This window comes from Stylophora pistillata, chromosome 9 (assembly GCF_964205215.1).
Source record: "Stylophora pistillata chromosome 9, jaStyPist1.2, whole genome shotgun sequence".
In the NCBI taxonomy this organism is placed as follows: Eukaryota; Metazoa; Cnidaria; class Anthozoa; order Scleractinia; family Pocilloporidae; genus Stylophora; species Stylophora pistillata.
This window is the reverse complement of record NC_142527.1, coordinates 29,289,461-29,308,643: the sequence shown is the minus strand read 5'-3', so window position 1 is coordinate 29,308,643 and position 19,183 is coordinate 29,289,461. Positions and strand designations below refer to the sequence as shown.

General features: G+C 39.7%; 2 protein-coding genes across 2 annotated transcripts in view; both read right to left on the bottom strand.

Moving 5' to 3' along the window:
• Positions 1-963: 963 nt before the first annotated feature.
• LOC111338242 (PC3-like endoprotease variant B) lies at positions 964-9,710 on the bottom strand. The gene is made up of 5 exons (XM_022944685.2): positions 8,669-9,710; positions 4,695-5,104; positions 3,913-4,089; positions 3,562-3,804; positions 964-3,129 (listed from the first exon to the last, which is right to left on the bottom strand). Exons 1-5 carry the CDS (start codon positions 9,582-9,584, stop codon positions 2,761-2,763), a joined length of 2,115 nt encoding a protein of 704 aa, XP_022800420.1. The 5' UTR covers positions 9,585-9,710; the 3' UTR covers positions 964-2,760.
• Positions 9,711-13,624: 3,914 nt separating this feature from the next.
• The window catches only part of LOC111338231 (ubiquitin carboxyl-terminal hydrolase 38), an 8,816-nt gene continuing 3,257 nt past the window's right edge, over positions 13,625-19,183 (bottom strand). The window contains exons 3-7 of the mRNA XM_022944675.2: positions 18,798-18,956; positions 18,167-18,354; positions 17,473-17,566; positions 15,294-16,715; positions 13,625-14,555 (exon numbers count right to left, since the gene is read on the bottom strand). Of these exons, the coding sequence (XP_022800410.1) occupies positions 14,397-14,555; positions 15,294-16,715; positions 17,473-17,566; positions 18,167-18,354; positions 18,798-18,956 (2,022 nt within the window). The 3' untranslated portion in view covers positions 13,625-14,396. The remainder of the gene's footprint in view (positions 14,556-15,293; positions 16,716-17,472; positions 17,567-18,166; positions 18,355-18,797; positions 18,957-19,183) is intronic.

Below are 19,183 nucleotides of genomic sequence, written 5' to 3'. Positions count from 1 at the left end.
TTATGATAATATATTTTTTTCTTGTGGCTGAGTTCGTCGTCGAATCTGATAAAAATCTCAAACCGAACAGGAGTGTGCCACGTAGTTGAAAATATCAAAAAAGGCAGTTTTTAGTGTTGGGCTGTGACTCTTCTCAGTTCCAAGAGGTTATTTCCACCAACATTTGTCGCGGCGAAATGACTGTACCCCTATTTCAGCCACATAAAGTTTCGTGAAAAGAAAACGAGTTTGTCACGTACTCAATTTAAGCTTTTTTCAAGAGGAGTTTATAACGGAATATATATTTACAACAACAGTGAGAAGAAAAATATATTTTGATATCTATTAACTACCTAATTTCACCAGCATCTTTTCTTTCTGTTAATAAAAGCTGTTACAATGCTAGCTTTAAATTAAAGCTTTTTTTAAATTAAAAAAAAAAAAAAAAACGTTTCCTTCCTTTCTATTACATGAGTGAAGTTCCTCCAAGCTTCAACGGATAAATTTAGAGACTGAGATCAGCTTTATAAACCACTGACATATGAGGGAAATGCTGTTTCATCTGCATCCGACTTGGCGCTCGTGTCGTGTACATTTTCAAACAGTAGGTAAAACAGACGGAGAACATTCTTTAGCGAAGAAGGTTAATTTTAATTTTTAGTGGGAACTCGAAAGAACCGAAACATTTTAATTTGGATTAGAACTGGCAAGTAGAAGCATTCTGCAGTAGGTAACATCCTATATGTTTTTGCGACATTTCTGCTTTGTCATGTTAGCTGCCGGGGTCGTGTGTGCATGCATGGTATTTCTGCTGGGGTTGAAAAGGCCGAAAAGCAACAGCATTTACCGTATACAATTTATTCTCTCTTTATCTCAGCGCACACAAAACATTGTGATGCTCTTACAACAGAATAAAAGAATTATGACTTTCAACCAGTCAAGGAGTAAATAACTGCCTTCACAAATAACAACAGAAACAAAAGCTCTGAACCAATAATGAATGAAGACTTTCATTTTATTTTATTAATAAGATTTATCTTAACTTGCAGAAAATTATAAACTGAATACGTCATCCAAAATTGCTTTACCCCGCGTAGCTTCAAGGAAGAAAATATAATTTTTGGTTCGTGTTTGTTATTTTCACGAGTGTTTATTAAATATTTGACGGTATAGCCTTTGAGATTTTTTTAATGCTAAAAAAGGGAAGGCACAAATTTAAAACTATTGAAAGACTCTTGGGACAAGAATAAAATCTGAGTTCCTTTTGAGGATAACCACAGTTTGACCTTCAGATTATCAGTCGAACACTTTCAGTGTCACTAAATACTTTGACTTAAAATGTTCCATCTTAAATACTTTACCAGGTAGAGCTATAAATATTCATTCACTAAGTTTCGAACATTTCTTCTAAAACATAAAAACACGCAGTTTCCTTCATTTTCGTCAACGCACAACATCTTTAAATTAGAAATATTTACAAATTAATCGAATGAAGCCTTACACGACAACATCAAGGATGATCGGCGAAAGCTCGAATTTGTGAAACATTTTACTTTTTACAGCAGTGTAAGGCTTCATTCGATTAATTTGTACATATTTCAGCAATGCTGCTGAAGGACAACGTGAACAGATTATCTTTAAATTAGAATTCCCTTTTCCCCGTAGAAGCTGGTCCCCCCTCACTGCCCAGCCCTAAAACCCTTTGTGAAAAGCTCGTTTCTCTCGATTGTGAAAAATATTTTGTTCCAAATTGAAACTCTGAACAGCTTGATCGCCTGGTGCACTGATATATCGCAATGTCTACGGTAGAGAAGGCAAAAGTTTTCTTTGCATTCACAAATAATAATAAAACTTGCCAAAAATTCAAATGGAAAAGAGAAAACCTCGTCAACCGGGCATTGCCAGAGGAAATGCGGGGGAACATGATTACTTAGCAATACCTGAATGCCCTTTTTTTAAAGACAAGCCTCACCGTAGTAATTGTAAATCTCAAACATCCCAATAATTTGACAATATTTAAATATGACGAAGGGAAAATATCATCTCACGTAAAACCCTGGAAATTTGTTATCGATGAGGCTCTTACTTCACTCCATGAACTAGTGACAATCATTATAATTCGTTGATTTCAATACAATCATACTGAATCCCCGAAGAAGATGAGAAGATAGATTCTTAAAGATTCTTACACCAAATGGGACTGTTCCCCGTATTTTTCTCCCGTTTATAAGTCCTTTATCTCCTTAAAATGATTAACTTACAACTTCTCCATATATTAATGATAGCTAATTTAGTAAAATGGCGACGAGAACAGATGAACTTATCAGATAGTAAGCGTTATCTTGATATACTCGCAAATCCCCTTTGCTAATCTGCAGGAAATGTATAAGCAACCCCGGTCCCAGGTCTGTCTTTAGGAACGCGAAGAAAAAGGAGTCTGGACACAAGTTTAAAGAGTAGTCTACAGTAAATAATTGTTAATCTGTCTTGGGAGACGAAGGCTCAATTCGCCTCGCCTGCAGAACAGGCATCAATTCTTTTCTTTTTTTTTTTTTTCCTATTTTTTTTTTTTTTTCCTGTTTTTTTTTTTCCTGTTTTTTTTTTTTTTTCTCGAGGAGTCCTCTTACGCGCGACACGCCTTTCGCGTTTCCCACGCGCTTCCTTGTGCTACTTCAACTCCACTGAAAAACAATAAAAAAAACTCACTCCTTCTACAGGCTCTTAATACACCATGACGATCTGCTCTTAGACGCTTTTTACTATGACCCTCTATTATAAGATTCAGGCGGTACCATACATGACAAGAGACCAATTCCTAACGCAGCCAGCTATAGGCCCTTGAAGTGACTTTGAATGTGAACACATTGACGACTCATCAGAAGCCACATTAATGGGTTGGTTTGGTCCTTTCACTGACTTCATATAATCTTCCTTAAACCGTCCATGAATAAGCTCGCGCTGGAAACTGGGCTGGTCTTCGCTCCTCTGAGGAAACTTTTCGTGACGCTTTTCCTTCGATCGCTTTGACAAGCTCATGTAATCTTCCTTGAAGCGACCATGGGAAAGATCATTTGCGATGCTCGGTTCGTCTCTGGATTCTCCTTCGTCAAACAATATACCGTGGCTTCTAGGAGAGTAGTCGTTTTCAGACTGAAAATTAAAAAAAAATAGATATTTATAACATTATTTTTTAGAAAGAGTAAAATCAACAACGAAACAAAGTTTCCGTGACTCGTAGTTTCATGCTTTCGCAATCATCTGACGGAATCATCACCGCCTGATGATTGCGAAAGCATGAAACTACGAGTCACGGAAACTTTTTTTTCGTTGTTGATTTTACTATTTCTATTTACGCTCTACTTTTTGCATTGAGCACTATACAGCCAGCTAAAGCATCTCCTCCAGATAACATTATTTTTTATTTATATTTTATGTGCAACTGAATGTCATTAGAATTGGTTTAGCTTCCATTCGCTTAGCAAAATTGTACCATCCTTCCAAACAATCACATACAGATCTAAAAACCAATTTTGTGGCTCAGTCAAAGGCTTTTTTCCCTCCAAAAATATACCATCGCATTACCTTCTCGTCCCTGATCTTCACAATCCACTCGCCTTGAGGGTCCTCGTCCCAAAATTCAACAGTCATGAAAGGCCAGTATGCTAACCGTGTTCCGTCGTCTCGGGGCCTCTTGGCTAGCAGTCGCGAAGTGGTGCCGCTGGGCGAGATGAGGTCGATCACCAGGTCCCCCCGGCGACGGTGGTCTATTGATACATTAAACTGGACGTGCTCTAGCTTTTGAATGTCTTCCTTGTCATTGACGAGCTATTTGTAATCAGTGATAATGAGATTAAGAATGGTAATAAAAACGACTCGGAATTGATCAAATCTATAAATTTATTAATTTACTGAGTGATTAGACAACACTTTTACCTTCAGTTCCACCTCTCCCTTAGATCGTAACGTTGCTGTATCAGGTGTCAAAAGTCCACGAAGTGTATACTTCTGCTGAGTATCAACATGTTCCCATTCCTTCGCTGCATTTATTAAATCTTCCGCATTTAATACACCAAATCCATAAGAACGACTGTATTTATGCCCGGCTCCGTTCTGCAAGACAACAAAGGACAGGAAGAGAAAAGAGTCTGAGGTATAACTACTAAGAATACCAAATAACAAGAACGGACTCACTCATCGGAGGGAAACGGAAAACTATCATGTTTCAATCTCGTTCGAGTCTTACTTACTGAGACGTTGGCTTAGGACGCAACAGGGATGTATTTAAGAGGGGGGAGGGGTCATTGCATGTTTGCTGTCTGGTCCATGTTTGACAAAAAAGTGACAAGTAATACAAGCAAAATGTCACGACCCTTAATGACAGTGAGATATTTATTACGGGTCCCCTCACGGGAAAATCCTGTCACAGTCTTTCTGAGTTGGTGTTGGTTAAGAAACGAATCAAACGGGGGAAAAAGGGCCCACCCTTCGTGTCTCAAGATACCGGATGTACCACGAATACTACCCACAAACAACGGCTGTGGCTCTTTTGTCGGTAGGTTAAAACAGCCGTAAAGACATTTGTAAAAATCCACGGAGCCGTGAGAGAACTTGGAAGAAAAACAACTGGTGAAAGAGCAAATACTGCGTGAATTTCTTGGAGAAAAATTTGGGATGGTCAATTGAAACCCTTTGTTCCAAGGCCAAAGATGATTTACCGTGCTCCACGAAGGGCTGTCAGGCTCATTTTTGCGCGCGGTTTTAACAACCAAGTGCTGCATATCTCGCCAAGTAAGGTCAGGATTTGCCTCCAAAACCAGCGCAAAGATTCCAGCTGCCAAGGGAGCCGCACAGGATGTTCCAGAAAACGATGTCACACACTTGTGAAACAGAGAAGTTGTTACAAGATGGCTGTAGGACTCTCGCTTACTGCACTGCGAGCCAACATCCCCGGTGAAGACCACGCCCATTGTAGAAGGGCAGCTCTCGTCGTAAAACGTTTTGCATCCATTGGCGCTCACAGAGGCGATAGACAGAGTATAGATACTTGACGTATAACCGTCGCAGCTACAATCATCCTGGCTGGCTCCACCATTGCCAGTGGCCCAGATATACAAAACTCCCTTTCCTTGAAAAAAAAAAATATATAATTTTTTTGAAAGTTTTTTATTTGCCAAGAGATTATAAACTGTTTTCAATCTCTTGTTTCTGCATATTAAGAGATAAAGTGGCTAAGAGATCAGTGCACCGGTCCCCGGATGTAAAGGTCCTGGGGGGCCGCTTCTCGAAAGTCCCGGTAACTTAACGGGCCCGTAAAGCTGTTCTGTATTCATTCAAGATTGTGGTTTCGAAAGGTTTTCAACATTATAAAGTGAAATCCTCAGCTAAAGAAACATATTAAATTAGACTGGTTAGGGTGCCAGTGACTACTTCTCCATCCTTTAAATTTTGCTTATGAGGGCTTCAGACCCATTAAGTTACCGGCACTTTCGACACACGAGCCCCAGGTAAGAGATCTGGTTTGGCTCATTTTCTTTTTCTCTCGGACGAGACACTTTATTCGCACATTGCCTCTGTCCAACGCATTCAGCCGACCTGATCACCTATATCATCCGATTGCAACTTGACATAACAGTTCCTGAGGTAACGCGTATCCAGAAGAACTTATCGCCTGAACAGTGGAGAAGACTCACAATTTGTAGTGCAGTCGAAACATCACGATCCTTCTCGGAAGGGAGACAAACTATAACACTTCATAGAAAGTTATTGGCCAAGATGACTAGCAACCAAAATTATTTTGCTTTATAAACAATAATCTCCATTTGGAGCGAAATCATGCACGGATATTTGTCCGAGGACATTATCTGTTCCGAGATGAGAACGAGTTTCCGAGGGGAAGCTCAAGGAAAACTGTGAGCTATGAAACTGCGGCGTACTGCTTTTATAAAATATAAACCAAATGCAACTAACGATAGGGTTTTTGACCAATCAGGGTTCTCGTAGTATCTTAGTTATTTTATAAAAAAACTTATGTTAAGGATAATTTCACACGTTACTTTTATAATAATTTTCATGCTTAGAACAAATTAAGAATAAATATTAGCGAGAAAAAAACACAACGTTTCGATGACTCCATGTCATCATTCTTAAGTGAGAATAGACTAAAAATGAATAGTTAATTTATACCGTACGAAGGTGACAAACGCAAAAAGTTTAAAATTTTTTAAAAATCTAAATAAATAATTGCGCGTATTGAGTTCATAAATGTAAACTATGAAATAAATAGTTTCGCGCGTATGGAATTCGATTGTTTGTTCAAAGAGGGCTTCGTCTTCTTTATGAAAAGCATTTCATGAACTAAACAGTCCAGTTTCCCGGTGCACTTTTTAAGTACGTTGAAATGCTTGGTCAGGTCGCCGATGGTTTGTAGGCCGTGGTCGTTCTTTAAATGTTTGCCGATGGCCGAATTACGGTGCTCATCAATACGTTGATGTAAATGCCGGCTGGTGTACCCGACGTACTCTGCATCGCACAGCAGTCCACATTTATAATTATATACAACGCATTGTTGGCTAACTATAGGAGGTTTAGGCTCACGCATTCTGAGATCTTCACAGATTTTGCAACTCTTGAACACGGGTTGAAGGGTGTGATCGATTTTGTTGCTTAGATCTGATAATTGCCTTCTTAGAACGAATTAGGCTTGATTCCCGCCGCTCTCTCGGGTCCGGTCTTTTTCGTTCCTCCCCGAGAAGAGGGGAGGAGCGCGGGCTCCGGTCCCCGAACAGCGGCTTGTAATCGAGCCTAAGGACAAATGCATACAAATGTAACTGCTTGCCTTAAAGGTATATGGTCAAGGAGGTAGTATTACAAAAAATGTTTTTCTTTTTTTGATCTCATCCTTTAAATGCACTCAAACGTAAAGCCTATCACACAAACTAGTTCGAAAGCTCAAGCAAACTGTCCCGTACTTAACGACATTATCACAATAGTGAACGCCTACGGGGTTTGAAGTCCCCGCGTTTTTTGAAGGGAAGACCAAAAAATGGATGAATTATTTTTACTGAAAATAAAAGCATTTCTACCTTAAAATCGACTCTTGTTGATCGTTAGAAGCAGAGAAATAAATTTTAGCATTATTTACTGACGACATTCATTTTACATTTCAGGACAAATGCATTTAAGACTAGGATAAAATTACTGGCTAAAATTAAATCCGTAAATCTACTGGCTAAAATAAATTCGAGTAAAGAAAAAATTGCAAGAGAGCATTTTTTCGGGTTCCGTGAATATTTTCCATTCCACATCAGCCTGGGTAATTTTCTCTTATATTCTGCTACCTTGTACAGCAATTTGTGAGTCGGATAAAATTGCGACTAACGAAATTTACATTTTTTTGGAAAAAGGTATCAGTTTTAGCGTTGTTCTGGGCTTGAAACATCTTCAGGAAGAATGCATAGTCATTAGGTGTAAAAAGAACTTTTTAAATTCATATTTTCGTCTCGAATTTTTCACGCAGCAGAAAACTAAATTTTCCTTTCGTTCCAAGAAAAATTTCCTCCGAACTCATTTCAAGAAGGTTTGAAAATAATTAAATATGCTTTTCGTTGTAAGAGATGATCGTCAAACCCCCTAAAGCAACAACAATTCAGAGCCTTAAAAAGTTTCGTGGTTACGTAATTTCACATCGCCGGTTAGGTATGAAATTGTATTTTCCCTGTGCTAAAACTTTTTCACACAGGAAAAAGCAAATATTTCTTGACCGTCATTGATTTTGTTGTCTCGTGACAAAAACAGTCTTTGTCAGTCAGTGAATTAAGTATCTGAAAGGACTTACATACATGAAACTCATTTTTAAATTAAATATCGCGATAAAACTCCAAAATATGATCATAAACAAAACAGCTCTGGTCCTTTCGTAGAAAAACATAAAGCGTGCTCGTTTAAGTTGTTAGTATAGCATAAAACGTGTCAAAAGCTTAGAGAAAAATACAGAGTGGATCACAAACAGGAAAATTAAGCAACCGCGTTCGTGTGTCTTAGCTTTTCAAATTAAAACTTCAATTACACCACCTGTCATCTGTTGGTTTGAACTTACAAAAAATTCGTCTGTCGTTTTAGAAGCATTTTGTATGAAAAACTACCCATTAATCGTCTAACAATCTTTGCTAAATTTAAATAAGGTTTCTCCCTTACTTCATGAACTTTTATTTAGCACTTTCCCTACAATTCGTTTGTTATTTGTTGCCAAGTTATTACTGTCGAAATTTTGAACTGATAAAATACAGCCTTTCACTATTTTTTTTTCTTTTTTTCATTTTACGTGTAGAAATCGAAAAATTAAAAACAGTTTATACGGAAATTTAGATTGGCCAGTTAACTACATTGTTTCTAGAAGTCACCATTGTCGTGACAACTCAAGGTCACCGTTTTGAACAATACTAACTTACCTATACACATGTTAGTGTTTGCCATCGAAGTGCCTGAAATAATCACTCACCCGGTCCATCACTTAAATTCAACTTGCGAGCAAACCCGCGTATCTAATTAAACGCCATCTGTTTCATGGCTTTGAGAAAACACATCAAAGAATTAAAACACTCGTAGAAAAGGTAAAGGAATAGTTTCATAATTATTAATCTTGACATAAACTAACAAATTGAAAGAAAAAAAATAGGAAGTGTATACTAACCATCTCTGCCTTCTCGAACACATTTCTCCATGGCGCCACTACCGAGTCTCTCGGGTTTGCCGAATGTTTTCCCGTCATCTTTAGGTCCCCAAGATGCGCTGAAAATGTCGATATAATCGCAGTTGTATCCCAGGGCTTCTGCCTCAATTTGGTCCGTAATAGTTCCGTCGAGCATCCGTATACCGCCAATTTTTGCGTTGTACGCAACTCCTACACCACAAATATTATTATCGGCCTCGGCGGCGACTTCTCCAGCGCATTTCGTTCCGTGATCGTTGGAAAGGTTGGTATCATCTGGCGTTGGATCATGATCAACTCCAACACTAGTTTTATTGTTTACGTCTAAGCTTGCAGCCTCGTCGTAATTTTTACTCAAGTCCGGGTGAGTGTGATCCAACCCGTCGTCAACAATAGTCACCACAATTCCTTTACCCGTGTATCCCATTTTCCAAGCTTGCAAGACACCAAGGTTTCCTCTGGTATCAGCAAAGTCTAAAGTACCCATATACCATTGATTTTTCCACAGCGGGTCGTTAAATAATCTGCGATTTCTCTGCGCACGTTCGACTAGCATTAGCGCTTCGTCCCAAGTGTTAAAACCGCGTTTCTGTCTGATAAGTACTGTTTGTTGTTCAGCCCACTTCACGCGCGGGTGATCTAGAAGTTGTGTATGACTGCTTCGTCTCTGACGTCTCTCCGATTTTTCGTGAACAAACGCAAAATATCCAGGTAAGTTTGCTATTGGTCCGTTGTTCTTAAATCCAAGATTTTCTGCTATGTTGTGCGCTAATTCTTCATCGTGCGAGTCAAGTTCAACTGCCCAAGTATTAGTGTATATTTCGCCATCTCCATGATCACTCTCGCAATATACAACGCTCAAACTCACTAGAAACACAAACAGTACCACATTCACCATGGTACAGTAGTGTTTTCTACCGCTCCGTAACGATTGTCAATCTTCTTGGAAGGACTGAACGCTTAAGAAGCGATGGGTAACTTATTCCAAAAGGCAGTGGAGTATTAATAACTATGCAAAATGTTTAAAAATGATTGAATGCTCATTTGCAAGGCTAAATCAACCGCCATCCAATCAACCATGATGCACGTCAAAAAGGTAACATGAACTTGTGGACCTTGTCGAGTGACGTAGGGAGAAACAGGAAATTTTAAAGTAAATGTTGTTCTTTCTCACTTTCCATGCCTCGAGTGCTGTTGGTAAGTCTTCGCTGAAATATCCATGGGAAAGAAGATTGCTAATATATTCTGTGGACACTTTCGTAGCCCCTAAGGGAAAACAAATAAATAGATTCTCTTCGCAAACGGTTTGTTTAAGAACCTGCCCACTTACGAGTTGATAAGGGAGGGAATATGTTTTCATCTATCATAGATTTTAGAGACCCATTTTCACCGATACCTTATTCCATACACAGTTTGGTGAATCTAAAGCTCTCAGGTCATGTGTGAAAGAAAACATAGAAATTTCTGTCATCAGTGTGCAAGCTTTCTTTTCAACTTTACGATCTGAGCCGGTGAAATGTTTTCGCACCTTCCTGTGCGCTCTATCAATAAACATTTTAACTTCCCCCGACTAGTCTTTCCTCTACTTAACCTCAACAAGTTAAACAGGTGTTCTACTGGTTATTAACACGAAAATGGCTTCGAAGGACTTTTCTTCCCTCATGTTAGGTTATATGCGCATCTGAATCAAACCACGATTAGAGTTTCATAATCTTTTCTTGGAATTCTGTATTCTAGTAGAAGATGAAATGCTTATCAGATAAGGGGATAGAATTACGATCCCTTTTATCCTCCCTGGCTGTCACGACTTGAGAACTAAAAAGGTTTTGTAATCAAAATTCATGAATCTATTAAGTGAACATAGAAAAGCCATTCCCTTTCCTTCCCGAAATGTTTGTTTAATAATGTCATTCCTCTATGTCTTTTAGGAGAGGATCTTTTAAAATTTGTGAAGCATTGCTCTTAATTCCGGCACGCGAATCTATGTGATGCGTACTTTGGACTACTTTACAAAAATGAAGCCAGTGGCAAAAATAAGTGATGCAAAGCTTCCTTCAGGGAGACTATTCACTTTATACTCGCGTATGGGAAGGTATTTTTTAAAACTAAAATCTGGATCATTAAAACAGTGGAGCGAACACAGGAAGTGTCAATTAAAGAACATTTGATAACCGGCAAAGTCGAACTTTTTTTAAAGACGTTTCCAGTTGTTCTCTTAGCAGATGCTTTTTCAATTCCGTTCATTTGTCGCAGAAAAACAATAACTGATTACCAAATTGGTTGGTTTGAAGAGTTGTGTATTTGGTCTTTGACGCAGCCGCCTACGGAAAATGTTCGATCAACCCAAACGTCTTTTGGAAGGAGAGGTTTTCAATTTCAAGAAAAATTACTCCGAGTTTGGAGATGGCGGAAAAAGACATCACGCCCACACTGCCAGCTGATCGATCTCGCGCAGATTAGTCCGACCTGAGAGCCCCTATCAACTTATAAAACCACGAGGGTTTTCATTTTTCAAAAGTTGAATTTTCAAAACCAAATCAAGACCAGACACGGTCCTCGTAAAATATCCACAACTTGAGTTTACAGAATATTTTCGGCTAAGTCGAACACCTTTAGCACTAAACACCTCAGCTGGCCTTGTGGGTTCATATCCATGTTTCGCTTAAGGGTGCTTAAAAAAAAAATTGCCTCGACGTATTGTTTTAATTCAGGTAATTTCTTTTCGAAAAGGTAACCCCAATTCAGACGCGAGAAGGTCTAAAGTGACCATAAAAATCCCAAAAAGAAATTTCGGATCAGAAAATAGGCTGATAAAATGTTTCTTTTTGACCAGTTTAATAAGGTTTGTCGCTAAATCTAACTTACCTGAGAAGCTGTCCGTGTATGAACCGACCCACACGAGTTTTAGCCCATCACAGAATTCTTTTAAAACTTTCCATGTGAAATAATGAAGCATTGCTCTTAATTCACGCGAATCTATGTGATGCGTACTTTGGACTACTTTACAAAAATAAGTGATGCAAAGCTTCCTTCGGGGAGACTATTCACTTTATACTCGCGTATGGGAAGGTATTTTTAAAACTAAAATCTGGATCATTAAACCAGTGGAGCGAACACAGGAAATGTCAATTAAAGAACACTTAAAGTGCACCTAAACCCAAAATTTTTTTTTTCACTTAACGAAACAAGCATATTTTTTTGAGTATTTCTGTGCAAACATTTTTTTATTTGCTCAAATCCTCAATTGTCTGTGCCCAGTCAAAATACGGAAAATCGGCCGCCATCTTGCCCCACGGCCGAGTTTAAAGAGGAATGGCTCTAGCGGGTAATGTGACGTCAAATCGAGAACACGAAAGTCTGCATTTCACACATTTTCACTTGTTTGGGAAGGTTGTAGTCGATTTTGTCCGAAAATATGCCGACTAAGTGTATCGTAGGAGGATGTAGCAACGTGCGAAATTTGCAAGAGGGTATCACGCTTCATACATTCCTCATACAACACACCTGGTCGGCATATTTCGGACAATATCGACCAAAACCTTCCCAAACAAGTGAAAATGTGTGAAAAGCAGACTTTCGTGTTCTCGATTTGACGTCACATTATCCGCTAGAGCCATCCCTCTTTAAACTCGGTCGTGGGGCAAGATGGCGGCCGATTTTCCGTATTTTGACTAGGCACAGAAAATTTAAGATTTAAGCAAATTAAAAAAATTTTGCACAGAAATACTCCAAAAAATAAGCTTATTTTGTTAAGCGAAAAAAAATTTTTGGGTTTACGTGCACTTTAATAACCGTCAAAGTCGAACTTTTTTTTTAAAAACGTTGCCAGTTGTTCTCGTAGCAGATGCTTTTTCAGTTCCGTTCATTTGTCGCAGAAAAACAATAACTGATTACCAAATTGGTTGGTTTGGAGAGTTGTGTATTTGGTCTATGACGCAGCCGCCTACGGAAAATGTTCGATCAACCCAAACGTCTTTTGGAAGGAGAGGTTTTCAATTTCAAGAAAAATTACTCCGAGTTTGGAAATGGCGGAAAAAGACATCACGCCCACACTGCCAGCTGATCGATCTCGCGCAGATTAGTCCGATCTGAGAGCCCCTATCAACTTATAAAACCACGAGGGTTTTATTTTTCAAAAGTTGAATTCTTAAAACCAAATCAAGACCAGACAAGGTCCTCGTAAAACATCCACAACTTGAGTTTACAGAAAATTTTCGGCTAAGTCGAACACCTTTAGCACTAAACACCTCAGCTGGCCTTGTGGGTTCGTATCCATATTTCGCTCAAGCGTGCTTAAAAAAAATTGCCTCGACGTATTGTTTTAATTCAGATAATTTCTTTTCGAAGAGGTAATCCCCAATTCAGACGCGAGAAGGTCTAAAGGGACGATAAAAATCCCAAAAAGAAATTTCGGATCGGAAAATAGGCTGATAAAATGTTTCTTTTTGACCAGTTTAATAAGGTTTGTCGCTTGATCTAACCTACCTGACGTGTTAAGAAGCTGTCCGTGTATGAACCGACCACTCGAGTTTAAGCTCATCACAGAATTCTTTAAAACTTTCCAATGAAATAATCGGTCTATCCTTATTTAATGATCAATAAAAAGAACTCTTAGCTTTGATTTATGGGATTATTTTGAAATGAATTAAAAAATGGGAAAACGGTCGAAATGAAAAAATCCTTAGTTTCAGCGATTATCCCTGAAGGCTCCAAAGGCGATAGCATTTTCTCAGATAAGTTGCAACGACCATGCTTTGTTTTTGAATTTCCTCTCTCGATTGATTACAAAATTTCGATCCAAGAGGGTTAAAGAGAATCCAACTGTTTTGAAAATAGGGACGTATGTTTGTGTATACATGTATAAAGTCGACAGGTGACTGTCGCCGGAATGACAGCGAGAGCTAAAGGCTGTCCCAGGATGTACAAAAGGGATACATCTTTCCACAAAAGTGTAGTAATCTTTATCAGAGTGTTATAAAATAAATCAAAATAAAATCGAATGACAGTTTTAAGGTGACATTTTGAAGCCACAGTTCCTTCTTAATTATCATACATCATATTTACATGATCTACACTGTTCTTAACTAACGTTTCGTGTTTCCTCCCTTGGATATAAAGGTTTTTGAAGCGACTTAGAAAGATTTTGTACCATTGAATTCAGGTAAAAAAACTCAGATTTGTTCCCATCAAAATTGAGACGATCTCATATTTGGCCATCGTAAATCGAGTTAGTTCAAGACGTTAAAAAGGTTTGGACAAAATAAATCTCAGAAGGACGACGGTAGAAGCAACAGCAAGATACAAGGCAGTTCGGGTTTGCACGTCTTGTCAATGGCCTCTCCAGACAAACTTAATCACCCAGGCTTGAAATTTCCCAAATAAACACCCCCATCCGTTTACAAAGATAAAACTTGAGATTTGGCACCCCGTTAGGATTGAAATCTTAGCTCGCTATCTGAGCTGAAATTTTCCATATGAACAGAATGAAAAATTCGTTCCACTCATAGCGCTCTTATGAAAAGTCCCTTAATTTCACAGACAAATCCTGTGAAACACAGTCTAGGATCAGACCCAGTTTTCATTTTAACCACGACAAAACGCCGCTTTACATGTTTTTACAACACTGTGAAAGTATCCACTGGAAAGAATGCTGAAAAGTTTTACAACCAATCAGGTACATACAAGTCACAATCCAGCTGAACTACACTGGCTAGAAGACGAAACGGTTGAATGGGGTTGTAAATCCTGGTCCGCCTCCACAGCTCCCTGGGGGACCCTTGCTGGGATCATCATCGTCGTCGTCGGGTGGCTGGTAGAAGTTTGACCAGGCTTTTCGCTTGGCAGTGTTCATTACTTGACGCTCTCGCTCCTGTAAAAAAAAGACAACATCCTTATGATGAGTTTGTCCATCGCTAACTCGACAATTTGTTCAGTTGCACTATTTGTGTGCATTAAAACTTGGTGTATGGAAGACACGATGGCTTCTTTAGCCACGGAGTTGGAGACACAGTCAGCTGCAAGAGCGTACCTGACCTCGTGAAAATCTAAATCGGAGTCGTAAACACAGCAATAAGCTTGAAGGAGGAAAAGTAAAAGAACCAACCAATCACGATGTAAGTTGTCAGGCCAACCGATGGCTTTTGACTCCACCAATTTAGTCTCCAAAGAGTCACAAGCAGCATCGGTACTTTGCCTCTAAATAAGCTGGTTTGATTTGCACCGCATCGTATCGCTTTATGCTTCTGATAACGACTTCGACGCTGACGTTACTGAAACCAGCTTTAATGCTGTGCGCGCTGTACTCCGGATCGAAAGGCGCTATTCACGCACGAGGGCAGGAGCACACGCGCGCGCACGAAAGTGAATCGTCCCTCGCGTGTCTCGTGATTGCGTCCGACTCCAACGTTGTTACAAACCAGCCTCAATAGTGAGCGCACTATATTTTGGGATCGAGAGGCATGATTCACGCGCGAGGGCAGGAGCAGCTGCACGCGCGTGTAAGTAGCGTTTGGCACGTGCTTGCGCCCGCTTGCTTTTAAATCGTTGGAAACTGCGCCTGATCTGCACACAAAGAGGATTTGAAGTCAAACAGGTCAAACTGACTTACCTGCAAGTATAAGAGGTTATCACGATCGACAATGTCCGCCAGCTCCTGTCTGATCTCACCGCTAACCAAATTATCCTGCGCAGAATCACCACTGTTTTCCACTGGAATGATTGTAGCACGAAAAGAGCTGACTCGCTTATAGACCAACACATAGGGGGTATCCTTAGGAAAACGCCGGGATACATCAGCAAACGAATTGAACGCCGAGTAAGACACACGACTGTCATTAAACAGATACCACGTGTCTTGATCATCGCTTCTAGAACTAGAGCTCTTGTCGCCTTCCCTCCTCATCAAATGCGCGCTAGATCGCGCGTAGCAGTAATAATGTCCACTCTCCGATGAAGTCCCGGAATGAACGATAACTGAACACAGCGCGTAAACAATATCTGCTGTGAATGTTTCCTCGTTTGAGGACAAAGAAGTGTCACTGCTTGAGCTATCAACAACCACACTGTCATGTTCTTGCTTTGTTCTTTTAGACTTGAAACAAGAGTAGCTGACAATATCGTCGTTCTTGTTGTCATTGACATCTGGGACGCTGTTTCTCGCTTCTCTTTCTATCTTATCATCAACTCCTTTGAGATGAATTCGCGGTAGTTTTAAAACCATAGGATAAGACACACTTTGTAGTATCTTCGACCTTTGCTGGGTCTTCACATTATAAGCGAACCTCTTTAGGGTCAACACGAGGAATTCTGAGGCATTGGAAATGCTAACGGTACGTTCAGCATCCTGTAAACTATGGCAGTGCTCACAATGGTATTGATTAGATCCTTCAAGAATTTCAGGTTCAAAAAAGTACTCTAACATCTCTGTCAGTGAAATGTGAGGAGCATCAGCTCGAACGCCAGCCTCGCGACATTTCGACGAAACACTCGAACCGGCAGAAAAAGGCATTGAGCTCTCCACTGAGGTGGAGCTGTGTGATGAACTCGGAGCTACAGCATCGCTATCTTCGACTGTCTTTTGTGCTAGGCCAGCCGCAGACACATTGTGAGTAATATCACCACCTTTCAGACTTCTGTCGGAGCTCACAGTTGAAGTCACAGGCTTTTCGTCATGTTCAACCGGTTGCTTATCATCTGACGGCAGTTCACCGAGCTGGTCAGAGACCATTCTACCCTCCAATTCACCAGTCTGTGGAAAAGCCAGCGGTAGGTCTGTGAACACTTCTTCTCTGCAAGAAGTGTTATTACATCGCCTGCAGCACAGACATACCATCAGCTTGCCAGTAAAGGTCTCCTCTACTAGCGACCTCCTTGGCGACCCTTCATCGTTGCTGTTGTTTTGTGACTTTTCCTCCTCGCTGAGTCTGTCAAGAAGAAACTTCAGGAATTCTGAGCAATCTTGCTGGGTTCCCGGTGCAAACCATGGAGGTCTCGCCACTTGAAGGAACTTCGATGGGGCAAAGGCAGATCTCTGTAACAATCAAAATAAAAACAAGGTTTGCGTTAAAAGTTAATTTTTTGTCCAAATTAATTCAGGAATTCTTTTTAAAATTTTGTGGAATATTTCATGCAGCAACCACGGAAACGCAATGCCTCGGCCAGGGGCCAAACCAGAACTCTCCAACCAGAGTCTAACCTGCCATCTCGGCTTGATTTTCCTCTTTTCCTCGAGCCTTCGACCCTCACGAGAAAGAGAGTTGTTTTTGGAGGAATGTGGGCTCATTTCCCGAACAGCGGTTGGTTAACAAACTTCTACGCCCTCGTTTCTCCTTATCATAGGAAAATCTTTTGTTGTGAAAACAAAACGAAAGCAATCACAACAGCCAATCAGAGCAAAGGAATAGATGACAAAGAGCCGATGAGAACGCAAAGTAGAAACAAGCAAACCGCCCGAAGTGCGGGAAAACGCACGTGACCAAGTCGCAATTGGTTTCAGTTTTTAATCTGATTGGTTGAAAGAATGGCGCGAGTTTCCTAGACTGACCAATCACAGAGCGAAGTGAAGCAAAACCAATGAAATTCTGGGTTTTTATCGAAACTTAACTGAAAATTGCTAAACAACAACAACAAAAAAAAACAAAATAAGGTAACGAAAAAGTACCACCAAAAAAAACCAAAAACAATCAAACAACAAAAAAAAAATAATTAATTCTGACAAAGGATAATGCCAAGCCTTTATTCCACTTTTTTTTTTTAATTAAAAGGGAACATGTTGGAGGAAATCTTACCTGTGTTAGAGAGAGAAAAGCAAACACTTGTTGCAGGTGATGGATGACAGGTTGATTGTGGTCACCGTGATGGCTGAAGATCATGAAACGGAACCTGCAAATACACATCCATCTAACATTACCTCCCTGATCAAATCACAGCAGAACAGCATACTTTAAAAGGTAATGTTTTCAGGAATCACATTTGAAAAAAATAATAATAATCACAATCCCCCAATGTTGTAACTGAGTGCTCTGTCATTCCAAACCCATGAATTAGATGAGTTTTGTTCTATTTTTTACAAACAGGGCAGTATGCTTCAAGTTTGGCAAAACAAAATCATTACATCCAATTAGCTTTTTTAGCTCCTCTCAAAGCTTTACAGAATCTTTCTTACAAAATTTACAACATGAAGGATGCATTTGACTTACACTGCTTAAAAACAATATAATTAAGTGCATATGGTATATCTCAGCAATGAATTTCAACTTATTTAAGCCACTTCCCAAAATTGTTCTGACAATTTTCATTACTGGGGCAGCAACACCTTGAAACTATCACACAAATACAGCAAATACTGTCTATGCTAAACACTTACTCGCTTCATTTATTCACAACTTGTTTGTACTGGCCTTGAAAAGCTCCATTGGAGGAGCAATCAATTAAGTATAGATACATACATACAAACAAGTGATCATGATATTGACAACTTACTCATCAAGCATGTAGAGTGCCTGTAATACACTGTTCATGTAACAAGTGTTGCCTAGATTAGCCAAACCAGTTTTTCCAGTTTCAGACTTTGGTGCAAAGCCAGGAAGTGGAATGTTGACAGCTTGTGCAGACCAAGCACTTTGAGCTAGCCACTTTTTGATCATCCCCTCGGAAGGTTTGGGTAAATCCTGGTGAAAAGAAAGCCATGCATTGATACCAAAAACAAGAAAAAAAAAACAGGATGAGGATAGCAGTGCGATACATTTTCAGAGAGATGTAACTATCGAAAAAAGTAGAGAGTACAGCTTATTGAAACACCATTAGCTACTCCACAAATTACACTGACTTGCATACAAGCAGCTGCTAAGTTTATTCTGGTTTCTGTTGAATGGAGCAGCTTGGCTCCTTGCTACTCTGATGGGAAATTAATACATTGTGGGTTAAGCCTTCCCTAACCCAACCCCCTCTACATTTTATCAGACATCCTGGACAGCTCTCAGCTACTGCCTGGAGAAGGTGGGGCAGTGAGACCCTGTTAAGGGCTCCAACCTGAACATTTCCTAGCGGAGTCCTGCAAACTAAAACTTAGTTTTGCATCTCCCACTAGCTAGTTAGAGTTCCATCACAATACCTGTAGACAGTCAACAACTGGTCCATACAGCTCAGGAAAGCCTGTGTGTTGGTACATCAGGCAGTGCATAAGTTCGGCAAGTGTTTGCAATGTAGCTTGTGAAGAAACACTGTCTTCCTTCTTTAGAGTCTGCACAAGGCTAGGTACTAAAACAACAATCTGCAAAAAAAACAAGCAATTGTTCGACTTTTTACATATTAAATTTCTGAAGAATAGACCCAAATCTTGGATACTGCATTACAGGAAAAAATACAATCTGTCACATACTCCTGCAGACAGGTCTAGAAAATAAAATTAGAGTTGATTCCCATGACCTAGAAACACCATGTTTTATTTGAAAAGACAGGTTGATCATTTAGTATACATCACAACACTTAAACACTCGG

What these genes read in the sequence shown, in the direction of transcription:
- LOC111338242 (XM_022944685.2), bottom strand. Translation starts at nt 9,584, where the DNA reads ATGGTGAATGTGGTACTGTTTGTGTTTCTAGTGAGTTTGAGCGTTGTA. An exon ending in TGTTCGAGAAGGCAGAGATG is followed by an intron (nt 5,105 to 8,668) that starts GTTAGTATACAC and finishes TTTTTTTTCAAG; the next exon opens with GAAAGGGAGTTTTGTATATC. An exon ending in ACAGCCCTTCGTGGAGCACG is followed by an intron (nt 4,090 to 4,694) that starts GTAAATCATCTT and finishes GTTGTCTTGCAG; the next exon opens with AACGGAGCCGGGCATAAATA.